Source organism: Sander lucioperca, chromosome 4 (assembly GCF_008315115.2).
Source record: "Sander lucioperca isolate FBNREF2018 chromosome 4, SLUC_FBN_1.2, whole genome shotgun sequence".
In the NCBI taxonomy this organism is placed as follows: domain Eukaryota; kingdom Metazoa; phylum Chordata; class Actinopteri; order Perciformes; family Percidae; genus Sander; species Sander lucioperca.
Genome location: NC_050176.1, coordinates 28,996,402 through 29,015,576, shown reverse-complemented (window position 1 = coordinate 29,015,576; position 19,175 = coordinate 28,996,402). Strand labels below are relative to the sequence as shown.

Below are 19,175 nucleotides of genomic sequence, written 5' to 3'. Positions count from 1 at the left end.
TCTGCTAAGATATATGTGACTTTTTTTGCAACGAAAATGCGCATATTTTGCACGGAAACCTGAAATTTATGCGGCGAAAGTGCGGCGTATTTGCCCCCGCGGACTTTGGCTGATTATGCATTGAATTATGCGATCGCATAATCGCGTTTTTCTGGAGGGACTGGTTAATGTGGCCGCGCTGACAGTGTTGTTGTCGTCATTACTTAGAATTTCTCATGGGGGCGACAGAAACGACGCGCTATAGCTTTAATATCACTAGCTGAGTCTGATCCTTCTCACGGTGAAGTACGGCAGAAGTACGATACAGTCGTGCTGTCCAAAACAGCAGAACATTTCTGAAAATTAAGTTGTTCTGATTACAGTCTATGCACTGATCCATTACCACGTAATTCACCCTGAAAAAATATACATTTAAGTAGTTTATGTATGTTCTTTTTCATTATGATTGCATGACTAGATAGATAATAAAAGAAAGTTCTAGGGCATTCATTCTCTGTCTGTATTTGTTCATGTTTAACCTGAGCCAGGCCATACAACGACAATACTAGCAATCCTATCGCAATCAAACTGGGTTAGTATACAGCTGTTAAAAATAATATACATTTTGAACGTACTGGTATCGGCTTGGTACTGGATATCAGGTGATACGCAAGTTCAGGTATCGAAATCAGTTATCAGAAAGGAAAAAAAAAGTACTGGAACATCTCTAGTGAAAATATTTAAATATTATGGTATTCCTTCTTGTGTTTACGGTTTTCTGACTTATAATATTCCCCTGAAAAGGACTCCAATGAGCTGATGGCATAGCCCAGAATACAGCATGTATTTTTCATCATGAGTCCATTATGTAACAGTCATGCCCATTTGTCTGTGCAGTGATCGGCTTCGGGGTAAAGGGGCCTCTGCTGCTCCGGTGTAGGTTATGTAATCAAGAGATCAGGCTCAGTCTTACCTGGTCCTTCCCGAACACATCTCCCTTGGCGATGCTGTACAGCAGGGAGTAGGCAATCTGGCCAGCAGCGCCGGTCACCACAACACGGATTGGTTCGGGCTGGGGTGGGGGGGGAAACAAAAACAGGCTTGGTTGCTATGTGTCATTGACCTAGATAAACATCAGAGGGAGGCAACGAGGCAGCAGTAACATGCATGTTGGTCTGAAGTTATTAGGCCTTTATTTACTGGATGGAGTCCTCACAGTGAGGCTGCTGGTGTGCAAGGCCTTCATTAGTGGCTCCACCTCCTGTGGAACTCTGCCCTTTGTATGAAGAGGACTTCAAACCAAACTCCATTTAGAAATCCGTGCAATGTAGAATGACCTTGCACACTGGCAAGGGTGGGTAGGACATATGGTTTAATTTTAGACTAGCTTTAGCAGTTGATGTCTCTCTTTAATTCGGCATGAAATAAAAACAACCAAACAGCAAGTTAACTGTCATAAACCACAACTTTTCAACGCTCCCCAATGTGCGAAATAATGGATAAAATAGAGCCAACCAGTAGAATTTAAGTACAATTAATGACCGCAGTGATTTTTTTGCAAGCCGAAATGAAGGTTGTTCCCAGTACATTGAGAAATCACACTGCCCATATTTTAAACTGGCTGCAACTTCTCTCAACAAGCAAGCAATCGTTAAATTGCGAGATTTCTAAACCACGATTCAAACTGCTCAAACTGCTGTCATGATTGGTCTACCCCGGCTGAAGAAAAGAATAGGCCGATGATGCAACTTGACAATGACGCCACGCCACAGCCGGTTTATTAAAATGGAGGCAGATGCATGAATGTACAGCGGACCACCAAGTATTTAAACAGCGGAAACAACCGTGCACTCTCGGCTGCAGTTCATGCTGTTAGCTACATCTTTGACTTTTTCATTCAACCATCATTTTCTAATCTGCGTGTTGAAACTGCGCAACAGACTGCGTGCGAGAGCGTTGCCCTTGGCGCTTTTAAGCATGAAATCATTCAGCACATTCAAAAACCTCCATTAAAGAAGATATAATACTGTTAGCATAAAGTTAGATTAAATTATGACGTTGCCCTCTTTTCAATGTCAACTATTTACGTATAATTTTACAGTTTTTGGTGATTTCATAGAAGACTAAGATGATACTATTGTACCTTTAAAATCCGACAAAAGCAGATAATGTCGCATCTTACCATTTTAGCTAACGGCTGGAGATGCTGTACGTCTGCGGTGCCTGTTATCCCTGTTCAGAGTCGGACTAGAGTAGACGGAAGGGTCACCTCTATCTCTTGTATTTCAGTCAGGCGGTGAAACGACTCGTCCCACACTCATTTGCGGGACTTGTAGTCTTTTTATGATGCTAACGCAGGCTTTACAACTGAGCCGACTCGACAAAAGGAACACATTCTCCCACGATGCACCGCTCCGGTCACACCGCGCCCACCGGCTTCACATCAGAGGCAGCAGCCAGAGGAGGATTTTCTGAAAAGGGTTTTTTTTTTCCGTCAGGAAATTGCACTTTGGCGACATCTTGTGATTCAGTTCAAAACACTTTCACAAACCAACAAGCTACGAGATGACTCGTGTTGATTCGGCGCATACAAAAAAACATTTTGAAAACGGAAAAAAGGCAAAAGGTAGGCTACAAGACTGCGTACATAAACTTTCACTCAGTGGTAGTCAGGCACTTAACTGTTCGCGGGTGGTTGTGTGTTTCCATGGTAACAACAAGCTCCACCAATCAGAGACGACGCTGTTTCGCTTAGGAGTGTGGGTAGTGTAGTACTTCTCCACGACATCGTGAATAAAACGTATTTTTCTGAAAACAAGGTTGATTTCATACAGACTTGTGGCTTCTACAGGGGTATACTCTTTGGTTTCACATCCCCGTAGCTCGTGGTCAGTCTACCTTGGATGGTTTAGACATTGTGGCTGATAATCAACATCCTTATCAAGAAAATGAACGGGATTTTGAACTTTCTGAACCACTCTGTTGAGCTGTGTTTGAAGAATTAGACACTGCTTTGACTGCCCGGTAACGTTTTTTTATTCAATGTCTCATTAACTGTAAAACACTTAAAGGTGCTCTAAGTTATGTCACGCGTTTCTTTTAGGCTACAACATTTTTTGTCACATACAGCCAAGGGGGTCAGCTTCTCCTCGGACCGCGAACCTCCTATGGCGCCATTTTGATGCTACCAAGCCATCACCCCCCGTTAGCATCCCATTGACTGCCATTCATTTTGACGTCACTTTGACAGAGAATAACTTTACATCTGAAGAGTTTAAAGACTCTATTTGTCCATTGTTTATTTCTAAAGAAACACGACAATGTATAAAAGGCTCCATTACCTTGTACCTCACGTTATGGCTCCGTAGCAGACGTTTTTATAAAAATAGGCTAACGATTGGGTCATAACCACGAGACTTACTGTCTCACAGTAGAGGAATTACCGTATAGTACAGGAGAAGCTCTCAGGCAGTTTGGACTTCCATTAGCTGTTTAAGTTTAATTACTAATGTTAACTATCATTTTAGTGATCAATAATTAGCCTGTGTCTATGTTATCTCCTTACATATACCTACGCTCTCCGTCTCTGCTAGATTGGGAATGATTGAGATTTCTCTTGGCACAGCTACCAGAAGACTTCCAACTTTCAGACAGGTTGCTCACGTCACATCTACGTCTTCAAGCTCAGTTGGAGGCTGCTCAGTAACGCTCAGCCATCACCGGAAAAGTGACTTCTAATATCCTTCACTGGTCTCCGTCCAGAGACACGGGATGTGTTGGTCCATTCTTATATACAGTCTATGCATACAGCAAACATCTCCTCACTATCCGCTAGCTGCCTGTCCCCTGAACACACCGGTCTCTGTAGACAGCCCAGGATCCACAAACACCAACAGAAACAAACTGCGCCAACCTGCACCACCAAACATAACAAACAGTCTTCCAGCCAATAACCGACAAAAAGGATTTGGGGGTCGGGGGGGTTAGTGCGAGGAAGGGGACAGGATGAGGAGGAGAGAGGGGTGAGCTAGCCTCCGTTTTGTTTGACAATACTTCAAACGTTAACAAGAAGTAACGTCACCCAACATCGCTTAGAGCAGTCATTCACCAAAACTGTGGTCCGCGGCCAACTAGTGGTCCTTCAGGGTACTGCAGGTGGTCCGTGGACAAGCAAAATAAAATATAAAATAATAGTTTTAAACCTTCATTTTACCAGGAAAGTATAAATGGAATGAATAAGGCCTATTATTATTTTAATTTCCAGTTAGTTTCTCGATCTCGCGGTTCTGAAATGTTTTGCGGATGTGCTGTTAAGTGGACAAACTCACATTTTTTTTCACACTTTTTGAGGACTTCTAAAACTCTGAAGATTAATAATCCCCTAAAATCGCCAAAGGTTTAGAAATTTTGACTATATCCAAGTGTTCTTATTACTGTATAGATAAATAAGCCTGTTGTTCAGATGAACCTGATTATGTTTGAGTAAATAAATAAATTAAATATGTGGCAGCCGTTGTGTGCAGTAAACTCTCTTTTAACTGATGCGATGACCAGTTCTAGTTTTAGTGCTAGTAGGCCTATTAATTAAGAGGTGCGGAATTAATTCAGGTAGGACTGTGTGTAGACATATTTTATTATGTGTATTAGGAGGTGGTCCGTGAAAATTCTTGATTACAAATAGTGGTCCACACACACAAAAAGTTTGAAAAGAGCACCTTTAATGGCACCTACTATTAGGCAACCCAGTCTCACGGCAGTTCGTGTAAATGTCACGTTATTTTTAATTTATTGATACGTGTTCACGGGGACGTTTTTCTTGTTTTTTACGTGGTGGCCAGCACGAAATACCCTACGGGGAAAGGACGCCTCACACGCCGGGAGACGGCCGAAAAGGATGCCCTACATGTTGGGAGGCGGCTGCAAGGCAGCCGCTGGGGACGCGACTACGGGGAAAGGTATAGAAAGGGCGCCTCACACGCCGGGAGACGGCCGCGGGGGATGGCCGCTGGGGACGCGCCACAATAATGAGATGGCGGAGGTTGTGATTAGGAAAAACACTACAGGGAAAGGGCGCCTCACACGCCGGAAGATGGCTGCGGGGGACGCGCGACAATAACGGGACGATTGTGATTAGGAAGACTACAGGAAACTAAACGCCACACGCGGGACACGATCACCGGTCTCCATGGTGAAAGTCCTGTATTGTTTGACCCATCCACCCCCCCGACCAACCTCCCTACGTGGATTTTTGGCTCTTTATTCTACTCCCTACCATTTTTGTGCTGTGATCACGAAATATGCTTCCCATTGAAATACATTACTTCACATCTTTGTGCTGGCCACCACGTAAAAAACGAGAAAAACGTCCCCGTGAACACGAATCAATAGATTAAAAATAACGTGACATTCACACGAACTGCCGTGTATATAGGTCAGTGTATCTTTTGGTAATTCGATTTTCCTTTCATAAAGCAGGTATTAAAAAACAAAAACGAGTTTGTTTGATTTTCTTTTTAAAATACAAAATTTTAAATTGAAATATAAGGCTTTTTTTTTTTTTTTTTTACCATTTTCATGGTCAAAGGGGGATGAGAGAAATTAAAAACATGCTTTGATTTTCGTATTCTATTTCATATAACATAAAAATTAAAATCATTAGAAAACAGATATGAAAAAATGCCAATTTTTTCCAGTTGGTCCAGTTGTGGAGGACTTTGTAACCTGGTGCGATGATTCCTATCTAAAGTTAAACACTACCAAAACGAAAGATATGATAATTGATTTTAGAACACGCGCTGTTGATCACGTCACCACGATTATTAAAGGACAGGCCGTGGATCAGGTGGAGATTTATAAATATCTTGGTACAGTGATAGATTCAATGAGTTGAATTGTGATATGGTCTGTAAAAAGGGTCATCAACGTTTGAGTTGCCTTAGGAAACTTGCCAAATTTCACATTGACAGACGTATGTTGACTTTGTTTTATCTCGCTTTTATTGAATCTTTTATGTCATTTTCCATAGTGGTGTGGTGTGGAAGCCTGTCAGTGAAGAACAGAAACTCCTTAAACCAAATTGTAAGATGGGCAAGTAAGATAATAGGATTAAATCAAAGGAACTTAGGAAATATTTACACAAATCAGCTGTACCGGAAAGCAAGTGCTGTCTTGAGTGATCGGTCGCATCCCTTAAGGAATGATTTTAAGTTACTTCCGTCTGGTCGCCGGTATGCGGCTTTGAGATGGAAAACAAGACGCTATAAGAATACTTTTGTTCCAGCTGCAATTGAATTCCTAAATAATAAGAGAGAAGTTTTAGTACTTGACAGTTAATATGGATAGAGGATATGTATGTGTTATGGCGCAGTCTGTCATGATGTCTATTTGTTTACTTGTAAATTTGTACATGATTAGTTGTATGTTTTTATGTCTTTTGTGTGGATGACCGAATTATTCTTTTTATCTGCAAAACAATTTTACCTGCGGGTAAGAAATAAAATTACCTTGACCTACCTTACCTTGACCTTACCTATTCTGAGACCGGATGTTGCATTTCCAAGGCAACAGCACCGGTGTAGCCCGGTGTAGCCTATGGATGTATTAAGAGAACGTGTAGCCTACCAATTTTGCTTAACCCTCCTGTTGTCCTCAATTTGACCCATTTTCAAAAAGTTGCTGTATCAGAAATTTGGGTTTCTTTCAACCAAATTAGTTTGTTGTTTTGTGCTTATGGACTGTTATAATGTAATTTAACCAATGTAATGATCCACTTTTGAATGGACTGTGTCCTCTCTGATTAAGAGTAGAAAAATATTGGGCTAATGACAATGCATTGATCATGAGCCTATAACAAAATTGGTCTGATTATCCACTGTTTTTAAATGTACTGAGTGGCCTTTTCCTGTTCACGGTCCGTGATGGGAGCGCCACTTTGTGAATGAATGACGTCATCCAAGAGCCGGACCTGATTGGTCCTGGTCAGTCAACCAAACTATTTAAGGCTATGGTTGAGGTGAATGTGTGAATTTACTTGATGAAGGTCTGAGACCGAAACGTTGTATTTTTCTAAATAAATTATTGCTAGCGTAACGGTCAACGTGCGGGACTTTCTCTAACCAAATTGTTTAAAAAAAATAACGTGGATGGTTCCATACGACGCTCTTTACAAGTAAAATAAATGATCAGTTCACTACTTTCATTGAATTTGGGTGTAATATTCAATTGTATAGCATTTCTGCCAGATCAGCAAACTTAACGGCAGCAACAGAAAGTTTTCTGGCATCAGACCTTGGCGCTTACAGCCAGTGGTGTAGTCTAATGTATTGTAGTGGGTATACTGTATATGTATGGGCCAGGATGGGCCTTTTTTGGGGGGGGGGCATACACTTTTATGCACCAATTTACAGTGAAAATCCCTTTATTTAGCCTATGTAAAGAAGAAAAAACACAGATGACAATTCAAAATATATCAAAAATATAATGGAAAGTATGTTGTTGCAGGTCATTGGGCATTTTTAAGTGGGTATATGAAAATCCTGGAGTTTTCTTAGTGGGTATACTGCGTATACCTGCCTATCACGTAGACTAAACCACTGCTTACAGCCGTGAACTGAAAGTCTGGTAACACTTTACAATAAGGTACACAAAAAAATAGGTAGTTAATGATTAGTTACTGTTTTTTGAAAGGGTAACTACCCTTCTGAAAAACAGTAACTAATCATTCGTTTCTCTTTCAAAAACAGTAACTGATCATTAACTACCTATTTTTTTGTGTACCTTATTATAAGTGTTACCGAAAGTCTAGTTCGACTGTCTTCGGGCGAAGTTGTCTGCGGCGGGTAGAGACAGAGAGTCAGAGGGAGGCAGGGAGATATATATATATATATATATATATAGAAGATAATGCATTGTCAGAGTACAGGTTTCCAAAGTCATTGTAGCCTGCAGGCTGAAAGCAGCACTGGTACATTGGCACTGTTGCCTTGGAAATGACATCCGGTACCAGAATATGAAAAAGTTTTCTAGTGACTTTATTTTTCATTATATGAAATAGAAAATGAAAATCAAAGCATATTTTAAATTTATTTTACTACCTTTTCACCATGAAAAAGGAAGAAAAAAACCTTATATTTCAATTTCAAATTTTGTATTATAAAAACAAACATCAAACAACCGTCGTTTTTTTGTTTTTTTAATACTCGTTCATGCAAGGGAAATCAAATAACCAAAAAAACACACTGACCTATAAACTATATAAAATAAAAAGAGGGCAATGTTTACATGTGTGAAACTCCGCCCCATCCGCTCAAGAAGCCTAGAAACCCTCAAGAATTACAGTAATTTCCTCAAAACCCTATCAAGAACTTCCATATAGCAGTCCCTCCAGAAAAACGTGACTGTGCGATCGCATAATTCAATGCATATTCAGCCAAAGTCTGCATATTTATGCGGGGGGGGGGGGGCGCATTTCTTCAAATACGCCACACTTTCGCCGCATAAATTGCAGATTTCCGCGCAAAATATGCGGGGCTTGCATGATTTCATAATCCCCGCATTTTCGTTGCAAAAAAGCCACACATATATCTTAGCAGAAAGTTGAAAAATGTTGCGTTTACTTCACACAAGAGCAGCCGTTTTCACCTGTTGCCATGGGAACGTTATGAAGTGACGTAATTACGCGACGTGAACGTCATCGAAAAGCTGCAAACCCCGCGATGAAGCCACGATGAAACCGCAGTTTTTGCAAGTTCCCGCAATTTCATCGCATAAAATTGCATAAATATCCCACATATTCCTTCGCATTTTTTAAGAAAACGTGGCGCATAATCAAGGATTTTTGCTCGCAACAATCACAAAAAAACTAATTTTTTCTGGAAGGACTGATATAGGCTACCCATTTAACGGTGCCTGTTATCTGATCTTTTGAGTCCCCTCATGAGCTCCTGGATCTCCCACAAAGACCTTCTTGGAAGCTTATACCAAGAGCCACAAATCCTCCAGGAATCCCTTCAATAACTCCTGGAACGCTTTGAAAAACCCATCAGGAACCCACCTGAAACTCCCTTAAAGGAACACGCCGACTTATTGGGACTTTGTCTTATTCACCGTATCCCCAGAGTTAGATAAGTCCATACATACCCTTCTCATCTCCATGCGTGTCGTAACTCTGTCTGACGCACCCACCATAGCTTAGCTTAGCACAGATCCTGGAGGTAACCGGCTCCATCTAGCCTAGCTTAGCACAGATCCTGGAGGTAACTGAGGTAGCCTACTGCTCCCAATAAGTGACAAAATAACGCCAACATGTTCCTATTTACATGTTGTGATTTGTAGAGTCACAGTGTGTACAAATAACAAGGTCACATGACACACAGCCATCTTCTAACCGTATACATACTGGGAACTATATTCTCAGAAGGTGAAGCTCTGCTACTCTCTGCTCGGGGCTTCTCAGGTGCTGCGAGCATATCACTCCGCCCAAGTAGCAGAAGTAGCAGTGCTTCACCTTCTGAAAATATAGTTCCCAGTATGTATACGGTTAGAAGATGGCTGTGTGTCATGTGACCTTGTTATTTGTACACGCTGTGACTATACAAATCACAACATGTAAATAGGAACATGTTGGTGTTATTTTGTCACTTATTGGGAGCAGTAGGCTAGATGGAGCCGGTTACTTCCAGGATCTGTGCTAAGCTAGGCTAGATGGAGCCGGTTACCTCCAGGATCTGTGCTAAGCTAGGCTAGATGGAGCCGGTTACCTCCAGGATCTGTGCTAAGCTAGGCTAGATGGAGCCGGTTACCTCCAGGATCTGTGCTAAGCTAGGCTAGATGGAGCCGGTTACCTCCAGGATCTGTGCTAAGCTAGGCTAGATGGAGCAGGTTACCTCCAGGATCTGGGCTAAGCTAGGCTAGATGGAGCCGGTTACCTCCAGGATCTGTGCTAAGCTAGGCTAGATGGAGCCGGTTACCTCCAGGATCTGTGCTAAGCTAGGCTAGATGGAGCCGGTTACCTCCAGGATCTGGGCTAGGCTAGATGGAGCCGGTTACCTCCAGGATCTGGGCTAAGCTAGGCTAGATGGAGCCGGTTACCTCCAGGATCTGTGCTAAGCTAGGCTAGATGGAGCCGGTTACCTCCAGGATCTGGGCTAGGCTAGATGGAGCCGGTTACCTCCAGGATCTGGGCTAAGCTAGGCTAGATGGAGCCGGTTACCTCCAGGATCTGAGCTAAGCTAGGCTAGAGGTGGGGGCGTCAGACAGAGTTACGACATGCACGGAGATGAGAAGGGTATGTATGGACTTATCTAACTCTGGGGGATACGGGGAATAAGACAAAGTCCCAATAAGTCGGTGTGTTCATTTAAAGCTGCTGTAGGGAGGATTGTGAAGATCCACGACTTAGCCAAAACATTTGAACATCAACAACTTCTCAGTTCCTCCCCCCTTTCTGCTAAAGCCCAAAACGGTCTCCTAAGCCCCTCCCCCCACAAGGGAGAATGAATGCATGTGCATGAGCAGTGATTCACACACAGTTAGACACCCCCCCCGGCCCTGATTGGTGCATCTGACCAGTTAGACACGCCCCCTGGCCCTGATTGGTGCATCTGAACAGGGAGCGGTGGATTTTTGTAAATCTCACTACAGGATGTAGGTGGTGCCAGAGGAGCTGGATTTTTTTTTTAAATGACCTGCTTCATGTAGTTCTACTGGAACATAGGGTCAGTTACAGCAAATATGACAGAAAGTTAGTTTTAGAAGTCTTACCTACTGCACCTTTAATCACATTACCAACCCCAGGAACCATAGGTGTAGATCTCAGAGGGGATGCACGGGATTTGTCCTGGTGTGCTGTTATGCTGATTGGAGCACGTTCTAAATGTCTAGTCGACCAATCGGATTGCCTAGTCGGATCTACTTGTTGTATACTTTTCAGATTAATATTTATACGTCAAACAAGTGAAGTGAGTCAGCAGGTTTCACGAAGCATTCAGCCTCAACCCTGACTGATTTATCAGGGAAAGGAGCACGGCGAGCTCCACCGTGTACCAACAACATTCCTCTGCTGTCTGCAGGCAGCTAAGCAGCTTCACGTAATGATCCTTTAAGCGACTTAAAGGTCCCATAAAATGGAAAGTTCTTTTTCCACGTAGTTGCTGTTAGTTTCTAAGTGCTGTTATATGCATTTTCTGTGGTGGTATATTGGCAAAAACTATCTTTTTCACTTATGCATCTTGAACTTGGAAACATGTATAAAAATTCCTGGCAACAAAATGTGACTATATATTTTATGCTTTTCAGATTTTTTGACTTTTTTTAGCTAACAAATCCTTTTTTTCTGGGAATTTAGGGGTTGAATGACATTAGCAGGGATTTATTTTCTGATGTTACACAGCCTCCGAACGAGTTGGGTTTTGAAGGCTGATTTGGATCCTTTTTACACAAAATATCTTTACATTTTAATCTTTCTTCGGTGAAAACACAAAGTCAAAATGGGGATTTGGTATTCCTGCAGCTTTGGGAAGACTATCGTGAATATTTTTAAATAATCAACCAATTTCACAGATCTTTTTGTGGTGGCTGATCAAAAGTTCCCTAGAGGGCTGAATTTGCTGAATTTGGACTCAATTTTTTTTATTTTTTATTTATTAAGTCTTTATTTGACCAGGAAATAATCCCATTGAGACTCAGAATCTCTTTTTAAAGGGAGTCCTGGCCAAGACGGCAGTATAATAGTCCCATATTAAAATATACAGTGAAAAACAGACAACAGAAAACATAAAAAGACAGTTGGCAAGTTAACATCATCTCAACATAATCACCAGCAGCACTAAGTAACAGCACATGTGCATTTAATACTCAAAACATCCTCTATCCTATAATTTTAAACTGTGTCATTGTCGGTCAACCCGTTCTCACTCCGAACTCGTAAAATAAGGACGTTTGGACAGTGGCTGTCAGCGTCTGATGCGACGAAAAAGGCGTCTTTCAGCGTGTTTGTGTAACGCACCCGCGTGTAACGGAACCGTAAGCCCAACCACAACCTTTTCCTTAACATAACTGCATCAAAAGGGACGGCAATAGTCCCGACCAAGCGCGTTTACTTATAGTGCTAAAGGGACGGCAATAGTCCCGACCAAGCGCGTTCACTTATAGCGCTAAAGGGACGGCAAAAGTCCCGACCAAGCGCGTTTACTTGTAGCGCTAAAGGGACGGCAATAGTCCCGACCAAGCGTGTTTACTTAAAGCGCTAAAGGGACGGCAATAGTCCCGACCAAGCGCGTTAACTTAAAGCGCTAAAGGGACGGCAATAGTCCCGACCAAGCGCGTTTACTTATAGTGCTAAAGGGACGGCAATAGTCCCGACCAAGCGCGTTTACTTATAGCGCTAAAGGGACGGCAATAGTCCCGACCAAGCGCGTTTACTTATAGCGCTAAAGGGACGGCAATAGTCCCGACCAAGCGCGTTAACTTAAAGCGCTAAAGGGACGGCAATAGTCCCGACCAAGCGCGTTAACTTAAAGCGCTAAAGGGACGGCAATAGTCCCGACCAAGCGCGTTTACTTATAGCGCTAAAGGGATGGCAATAGTCCCGACCAAGCGCGTTTATTTATAGCGCTAAAGGGACGGCAATAGTCCCGACCAAGCGCGTTCACTTATAGCGCTAAAGGGACGGCAATAGTCCCGACCAAGCGCGTTCACTTATAGCGCTAAAGAGACGGCAAAAGTCCCGACCAAGCGCGTTTACTTGTAGCGCTAAAGGGACAGCAATAGTCCCGACCAAGCGTGTTTACTTATAGCACTAAAGGCGACTTTTAGCGTCAATAAGAGCGACAAAGGCACCTGACCAAGCGTCCATGTTTTACAAGATTTTCCCTTGTTATAACATTGGTCGAGTTAGCGTTATCAGCTGGTTAGCTTAATGCAGGCGCTAATGGATCCACGTTTGTATCTCTAAATTACCCCACTAATAATGCCCGGAATGATACCAAACTTCTACAGTAGTACAAATAGTTTCTGTACTAATAAAATGAGGCATTAGAAAGTTTGTAACTACACCAGAAGTATGTAGTAGTAGTACGTAAGTACTGCGCGATAGCGCGGTAGCAGCTGAGAGGAATATCCATCAAGCAAGTGTTATTTAAATATACTTCTGGTGTAGTTACAAACTTTCTAATGCCTCGTTTTATTAGTACAGAAACTATTTGTACTACTGTAGAAGTTTGGTATCATTCCGGGCATTATTAGTGGGGTAATTTACGAGATACAAACGTGGATCCATTAGCGCCTGCACTAAGCTAACCAGCTGGTAACGCTAGCTCGACCAACGTTATAACAAGGAGAAAAAGCTTATGGGGGGGTGTTTGGCTCGTGGTCAAGGTGCAAAGCAGCCTAGGGTGAAATTACTCCGAACCATCCCTTTAATGTACAAGAGTCTGGTAGGACCAGGCTAGTAGCATGGACCAAGGAAGAAACCATTACATTTTAGTTTGGATCCAAATCACGGGGCGGATACATGAATTATTTTGGACTTTCATTAACGTTGCGGGATAGGGCACGGCCTTGGCGGAGGTCTGCGCTCTCCGAGTGCCCTTCTAGTATATCTGTAACCACCCTAATACAATATAGGCAAATGGGATTTCATTTTAGATTGATCTTGATCTTCTGGATTATTCACAGGTCACAGAGAGGTCAAGTTCACTCGCCAGACTACAGGAAGTCACCGGGTTCAGTCGCCAGCTCGTTAAGCTGTTGTTCTGCCTTTTATCTGCGGCCACGCGGGAGGTAAATCTGAGCCGAGCCGAGCTGTCTGATCAGCTGACATTTATAGAGCAGACCAGCACAAAGTTCAGACATCAGCAGGTTCAAAGTGTACACCTGCCCGGGGACTACAGATGGAAATACGCTAGTAAAAAGTTGGAATATTTCAAGAAAAATGTCGGAATGTTTCAAGAAAAAAGTCTAGTTAAATTGAGCTACATTTAGCTGATAATACTTTTAATTCTTTTACTTCAGTAAGGCTTTTGAATGCAGGACGTTAACTTGTAATGGTGTATTTTCACAGTGTGTATTAGTACTTGTAATGCAGTACAGTATCTGAATACTTCTTCCAGCTCTGGAGGAAGGATGAAGAGACCATCACAATATTTAATTGTCATAAACAGAAGATGTTTTAAGTGATATTTTTGTCTGTAACTCACAAACATTAACTAAGCAGCTAACTGCTAAAATGAAATGAAAGTCAGATATTTTGTTAAATATTTTATAAATATAAGAATTATTCCCAGGGTCCCCATCTGATTTTTGCTTCATGTTTTATTACATAAAGTGTATTAAAACCCCATTACTAAAAATAATCAGACATTCTGTCATTGTGTTACATATGGATGGAATTAAAGTGAAAATAAATTATTTCCCTTTGTGCTGGGGACCCCCCCCTCAAAGACCCCTGGGGGTCCACGGACCCTACTTTGGGAACCACTGTGATAAATTGTTGAATTTGCCAAAAGTATGTGGACACCTGTACTTCTGGTTTGGGGCTGTTTTTTCTTGGTTTGGGCCCCTTAGGTCCAGATCCAGCATACATGTACGACGTGTATCTAAGACTAGACAATAGTTCCAACTTTGTGTCAACAGTTTGCGAGAAGTTTCTACATGACGATGCCCCCTCCCTCTTGCACAAAACTAGCTCCATGAAAAAATTATTTTTTCCAGTTGAATGTGGAACAACTTGCAGCCAGGTTTCCAACATCTTGTTGGAAGTCATTAACAGATGAGTTACGGCTACAGCTCAAATTAGAGAATATTTGCTTATATGTTCAGGTGTCCACCACATAGCCTACTTTTGTCAACCAATTGCTACCTTAAAGTTCTCATATTATGCTAATTTTCAGGTTCATAATTGTATTTAGAGGTTGTATCAGAATAGGTTTACATGGTTTAATAAAAAAAAAAACATATTTTTGTTGTACTGCACATTGCTGCAGCTCCTCTTTTCACCCTGTGTTCAGGTCTCTGTTTTTAGCTACAGAGTGAGACCTCTCACTGCTGTAACATCTTTGTTGTTGTTGTTGTATGAGGGCGTGCCCTGACAGTAGCTAGGTAAGGACTACTAGCCAGTCAGAAGCAGAGTATGAGGGCGTGCCCTGACAGTACCTAGGTAAGGACTACTAGCCAGTCAGAAGCAGAGTATGAGGGCGTGCCCTGACAGTACCTAGGTAAGGACTACTAGCCAGTCAGAAGCAGAGTATGAGGGCGTGCCATGCTAGCAGCTAGGCGAGCATTATAACGTGTGTTCCAAAGTGACCACGTTCATCTCTGAAGTAAAGGCTGGACTACAATAGAGCTGTTTGGAGCAGTTTGTGAACAGTGTTTTCTGTTGGAGATGGTAAGTCCCTTTGGGGTGGACTTTGGGCTTTTTCACTTTGTAAACCTATAACGTGCACAAAAAATAACACAATAAAGGAAAGAGGAAAAGCCCAAAAGCAGAATATGAGCACCTTAAAGGAAAGAGCTCAGACTAAAAGTGAAGAAGATGGAGTTGAGGGTATCATTTTCAGCCAGGTGAGGTTTTAAATTACAATCAGAGTTCTGTTCATTCTTCTGCCTGTCAAAGACACCGGCAGCCATGTTGGATCTGTGTGCTGTTTGCTGGGTTCACAGTTTCCTACAGCTGCCTGAAAGTTAAACAGGCTGCGGTGACAGTAGGCTACTAACAACACGGACTGGAACTGGCCGCGGTGCTGATAATCTGCAGGAGGGACTGCTGCAACAAGGCGGCAGCAAAACAGGGAGGAAAACCGGAAGCCCAGCAATTCAGCCTTCGAAATAAGAGTAAACAGTGCTTTAAACAAACAATTTTAAAGAACGACAAATAGGCTTACTCGTGGTGAGCAAATATCCCAAAACTAAAATGTCTCCCACCTAAGCAAAGTTATGAAGTACTACGTCAAAATTAAGAGATAAGTCAAAAAGTTCACTATAAAACTTGGAACTTATCAGACATATGTGCCTTGCACTATATTTATATTTAAATCTTAAATCTCAGACTATACTAATATTGCACTATTCCTTCCCTCTCTTCAAACATGTCTTGTAAATTTGTAAAATCTATTGTATTGTTATACTGTAGGCCTATACTTTACAGTATTTTTTTTTTTTATATTTCTTACTGTCCTTTCTGTTTTTATTCTTTATATGTTAAGTGAGTGTTGTACTTTGAGAGAAAAGATTAACCGGAGTCAAATTCCTTGTTTGTTTACGCAAACATGGCCAATAAAGCGGATTCTGATATTCAGCGTTTTAAAAAGGCATTAACCGGATGTCGTCTTGTTTACTCCGTCGCGCTTCACTAAACTGTTTGGAAACGCTCCAAGCTGCCAAGTGGAGACGACTCTCACTGAATTAATAATGACGGGGTCAGAAAAAGACGCAACCTGCCGGGTTCCTTTACCTAGGGCTAGATGCAGGTAGTGTTGGGTTTCCGGGCGGCCATTTTCACACCTGAAGTCTAACGGTGAAAGGCCCCGGGTACAAAAACACCTCGTTCAGACACCCATATGTTCACTAAACGGTCATGAGATACACTAGTACACCAACTGACTTAGTTTGGGAGGGAAATAGAGTCCTAACGGTGTGTAACGGTCAAGTTTAGCTCCAGAATCTGATTTTAATGGTGCGTTCAAGGACACAACGGTCAGCTCCGTCCCCTGCGGTGGTCCAGCTTTCAAAACGGCTGCTTTTCAACTCACCTGCGGAGAAACCGCCCTCACCACCAGATACATGGAAGTTAGCATAGTCAACATGGTCCCGCCGGTGTTTTTGTTGTCGTTCACAGACAACTGACTCTCCTCTGAAGCAGAAATGGCGTCTCGACCCGAAACGGTACCGAGAGAGAGACCGAGAGACAGGTAAACACCCACAGAGATAGAGAGACAGACAGGCAGCGGCACCAGAGTTGACTTTAAACCGCACTGCAGTTCGACTTCACGGCTTCGTGTGCCTCTTTTTTTGCCTCCAGACTCACTCACACAGCCACCCTCCACCTATGCACGCACATTAAACACACACACACACACACACACACACACACACACACACTGCTGCAGTCAGTCTAGTCTCTTAATAAGATTTTGAGGACGTAAATAGCCGCTGACCGAACTACTAAATCTCTCCAAGTGTGATAACAGGTGTAAATTGATAGTAGGCTAATGATGGAGGCAAAAATTCTGCAAAAAAAAACAAAAAAACAAGGGAGTTTGGTATGTAGGAGTCAGTGATATCACTGCAGGTTCACACAGGGACAGTGAGGACTGCTGCAGAGCCTGTAGCTATGTTTCCATCCACACGTTTTTATCCGAATTAAGTGATATCGAATGAAAAATGCCTTACGGAAACTCATAAAATTCAACTGAATTTCATGAATATCGACTCAAAGGAAATACGTTCGGTCTCATCGGATTTTATCTCGATCGATATACGGCTTATGCGATAAACGGTGATGGAAATGTTATTTGCCGAATAAATAATGAATTGCGATTAAGTTTTAGGTCATCTTATGGTTGCAACCCGCCACAAAACGAAGAAGTTGTAGTTCATTTCCGCCCAGTATTTCTGCTCTGTTTGCACACATGGCGGGTGTCAACAAAGACAGATGGAGGTGGACGAACGAGGAGACGAGAGACTTTTTGAATTTAATTTACGAGCAAAATATAACGCTGTCGTTCCCACACCACAGGCCGCCTCTGTTGTCGTCGGGCATTTACGTGCCTCTGCATCTGCATCATCACAGCAACGTGTTGATAGCGTCCTTGTTTCCTTATTATAGCTCGATATGTCGCTATCAGCTGGCACATAAGCACTATTACAACTTGTGCAATATTGATCATTTGTTGGTAGATGGCGTGATCCATCCATTCAGTGTGAAAATGAACGGAAACACCTTAAAATGTCTCAAATCAATTCAATATACCAATTTGTCCGTAAAACAGCATTTGACGTCATTACGCACAGGTTTTTATTCGCTTTAAAGCCGTTGGATGGAAACACACTTTCACCAGCTTTATTCGCATGAGTTTTTTTTTTACCGAACTTCAGATAATTCGATTGACAAGTGGATGGAAACTTAACTAGTGGTATATGCAAACTAGCCTGGTCCCACCAGACTCTCATACATTTCATTTGTACAGAGAGTCTGGCCACTCTCCATTGACAAGTGTTAACTTCCTTGAAGGCGGGTACTCTGTTGAAGTTTAAAACTACTGGATCTGCCCAGAGCCACCATAGACTGTATATAAGAATGGACCAACAGATCCCGTTGCTCTGGACGGAGACCAGTGAAGGATATTAGAAGCACTTTTCCGGTGATGGCTGAGCGTTACTGAGCAGCCTCCAACTGAGCTTGAAGACGTAGATGTGACGTGAGCAACCTGTCTGAAAGTTGGAAGTCTTCTGGTAGCTGTGCCAAGAGAAATCTCAATCATTCCCAATCTAGCAGAGACGGAGAGCGTAGGTATATGTAAGGAGATAACATAGACACAGGCTAATTATTGATCACTAAAATGATAGTTAACATTAGTAATTAAACTTAAACAGCTAATGGAAGTCCAAACTGCCTGCGAGCTTCTCCTGTACTATACGGTAATTCCTCTACTATGAGACAGTAAGTCTCGTGGTTATGACCCAATCGTTAGCCTGTTTTTATAAAAACGTCTGCTACGGAGCCATAACGTGAGGTACAAGGTAATGGAGCCTTTTATACATTGTCGTGTTTCTTTAGAAATAAACAATGGACAAATAGAGTCTTTAAACGTTTCAGATGTAAAGTTATTCGCTGTCAAAGTGACGTCAAAATGAATGGCAGTCAATGGGATGCTAACGTCGGGTGATCGCTTTGTAGCATCAAAATGGCGCCATAGGAGATTCGAGCTCTGAGGCGAAGCTTACCCCCCTTGAGAGCCACTCTGGATCTGCCATAACCAATCGCTAACGTTTGGTCGTGACGTATGTCATGCGCATGTGCAACAAGAGGGAAGACCGACAACAACTATCGGCTTATATTTAGCATTAGCATCGCTAGCATTAGCCTTAGCCTTAGCTAACTCCTTCACCACTAACGGAGCGAGCTGGAAAATCAAACTGTTCCCGAACCCCGTGGGGAGGAGGGCCACAACATCATGGCCACCAACACAACTCAGCAAAGA

At 42.4% G+C, this 19,175-nt stretch overlaps 1 protein-coding gene across 2 annotated transcripts in view; it reads right to left on the bottom strand.

Annotated features, from left to right (window-relative positions):
- LOC116052168 (malate dehydrogenase, cytoplasmic) overlaps positions 1-16,997 on the bottom strand; it is a 40,907-nt gene extending 23,910 nt beyond the window's left edge. The window contains exons 1-2 of one of the 2 annotated variants that reach the window (XM_031302695.2): positions 16,725-16,997; positions 953-1,051 (exon numbers count right to left, since the gene is read on the bottom strand). In XM_031302695.2, coding sequence (XP_031158555.1) covers positions 953-1,051; positions 16,725-16,778 — 153 coding nt within the window. In that variant the 5' untranslated portion in view covers positions 16,779-16,997. Of the gene's footprint in view, positions 1-952; positions 1,052-2,161; positions 2,326-16,724 lie in introns of those variants that run through there. The other variant, XM_031302696.2, reaches the window with a different exon arrangement.
- Positions 16,998-19,175: the final 2,178 nt, after the last annotated feature.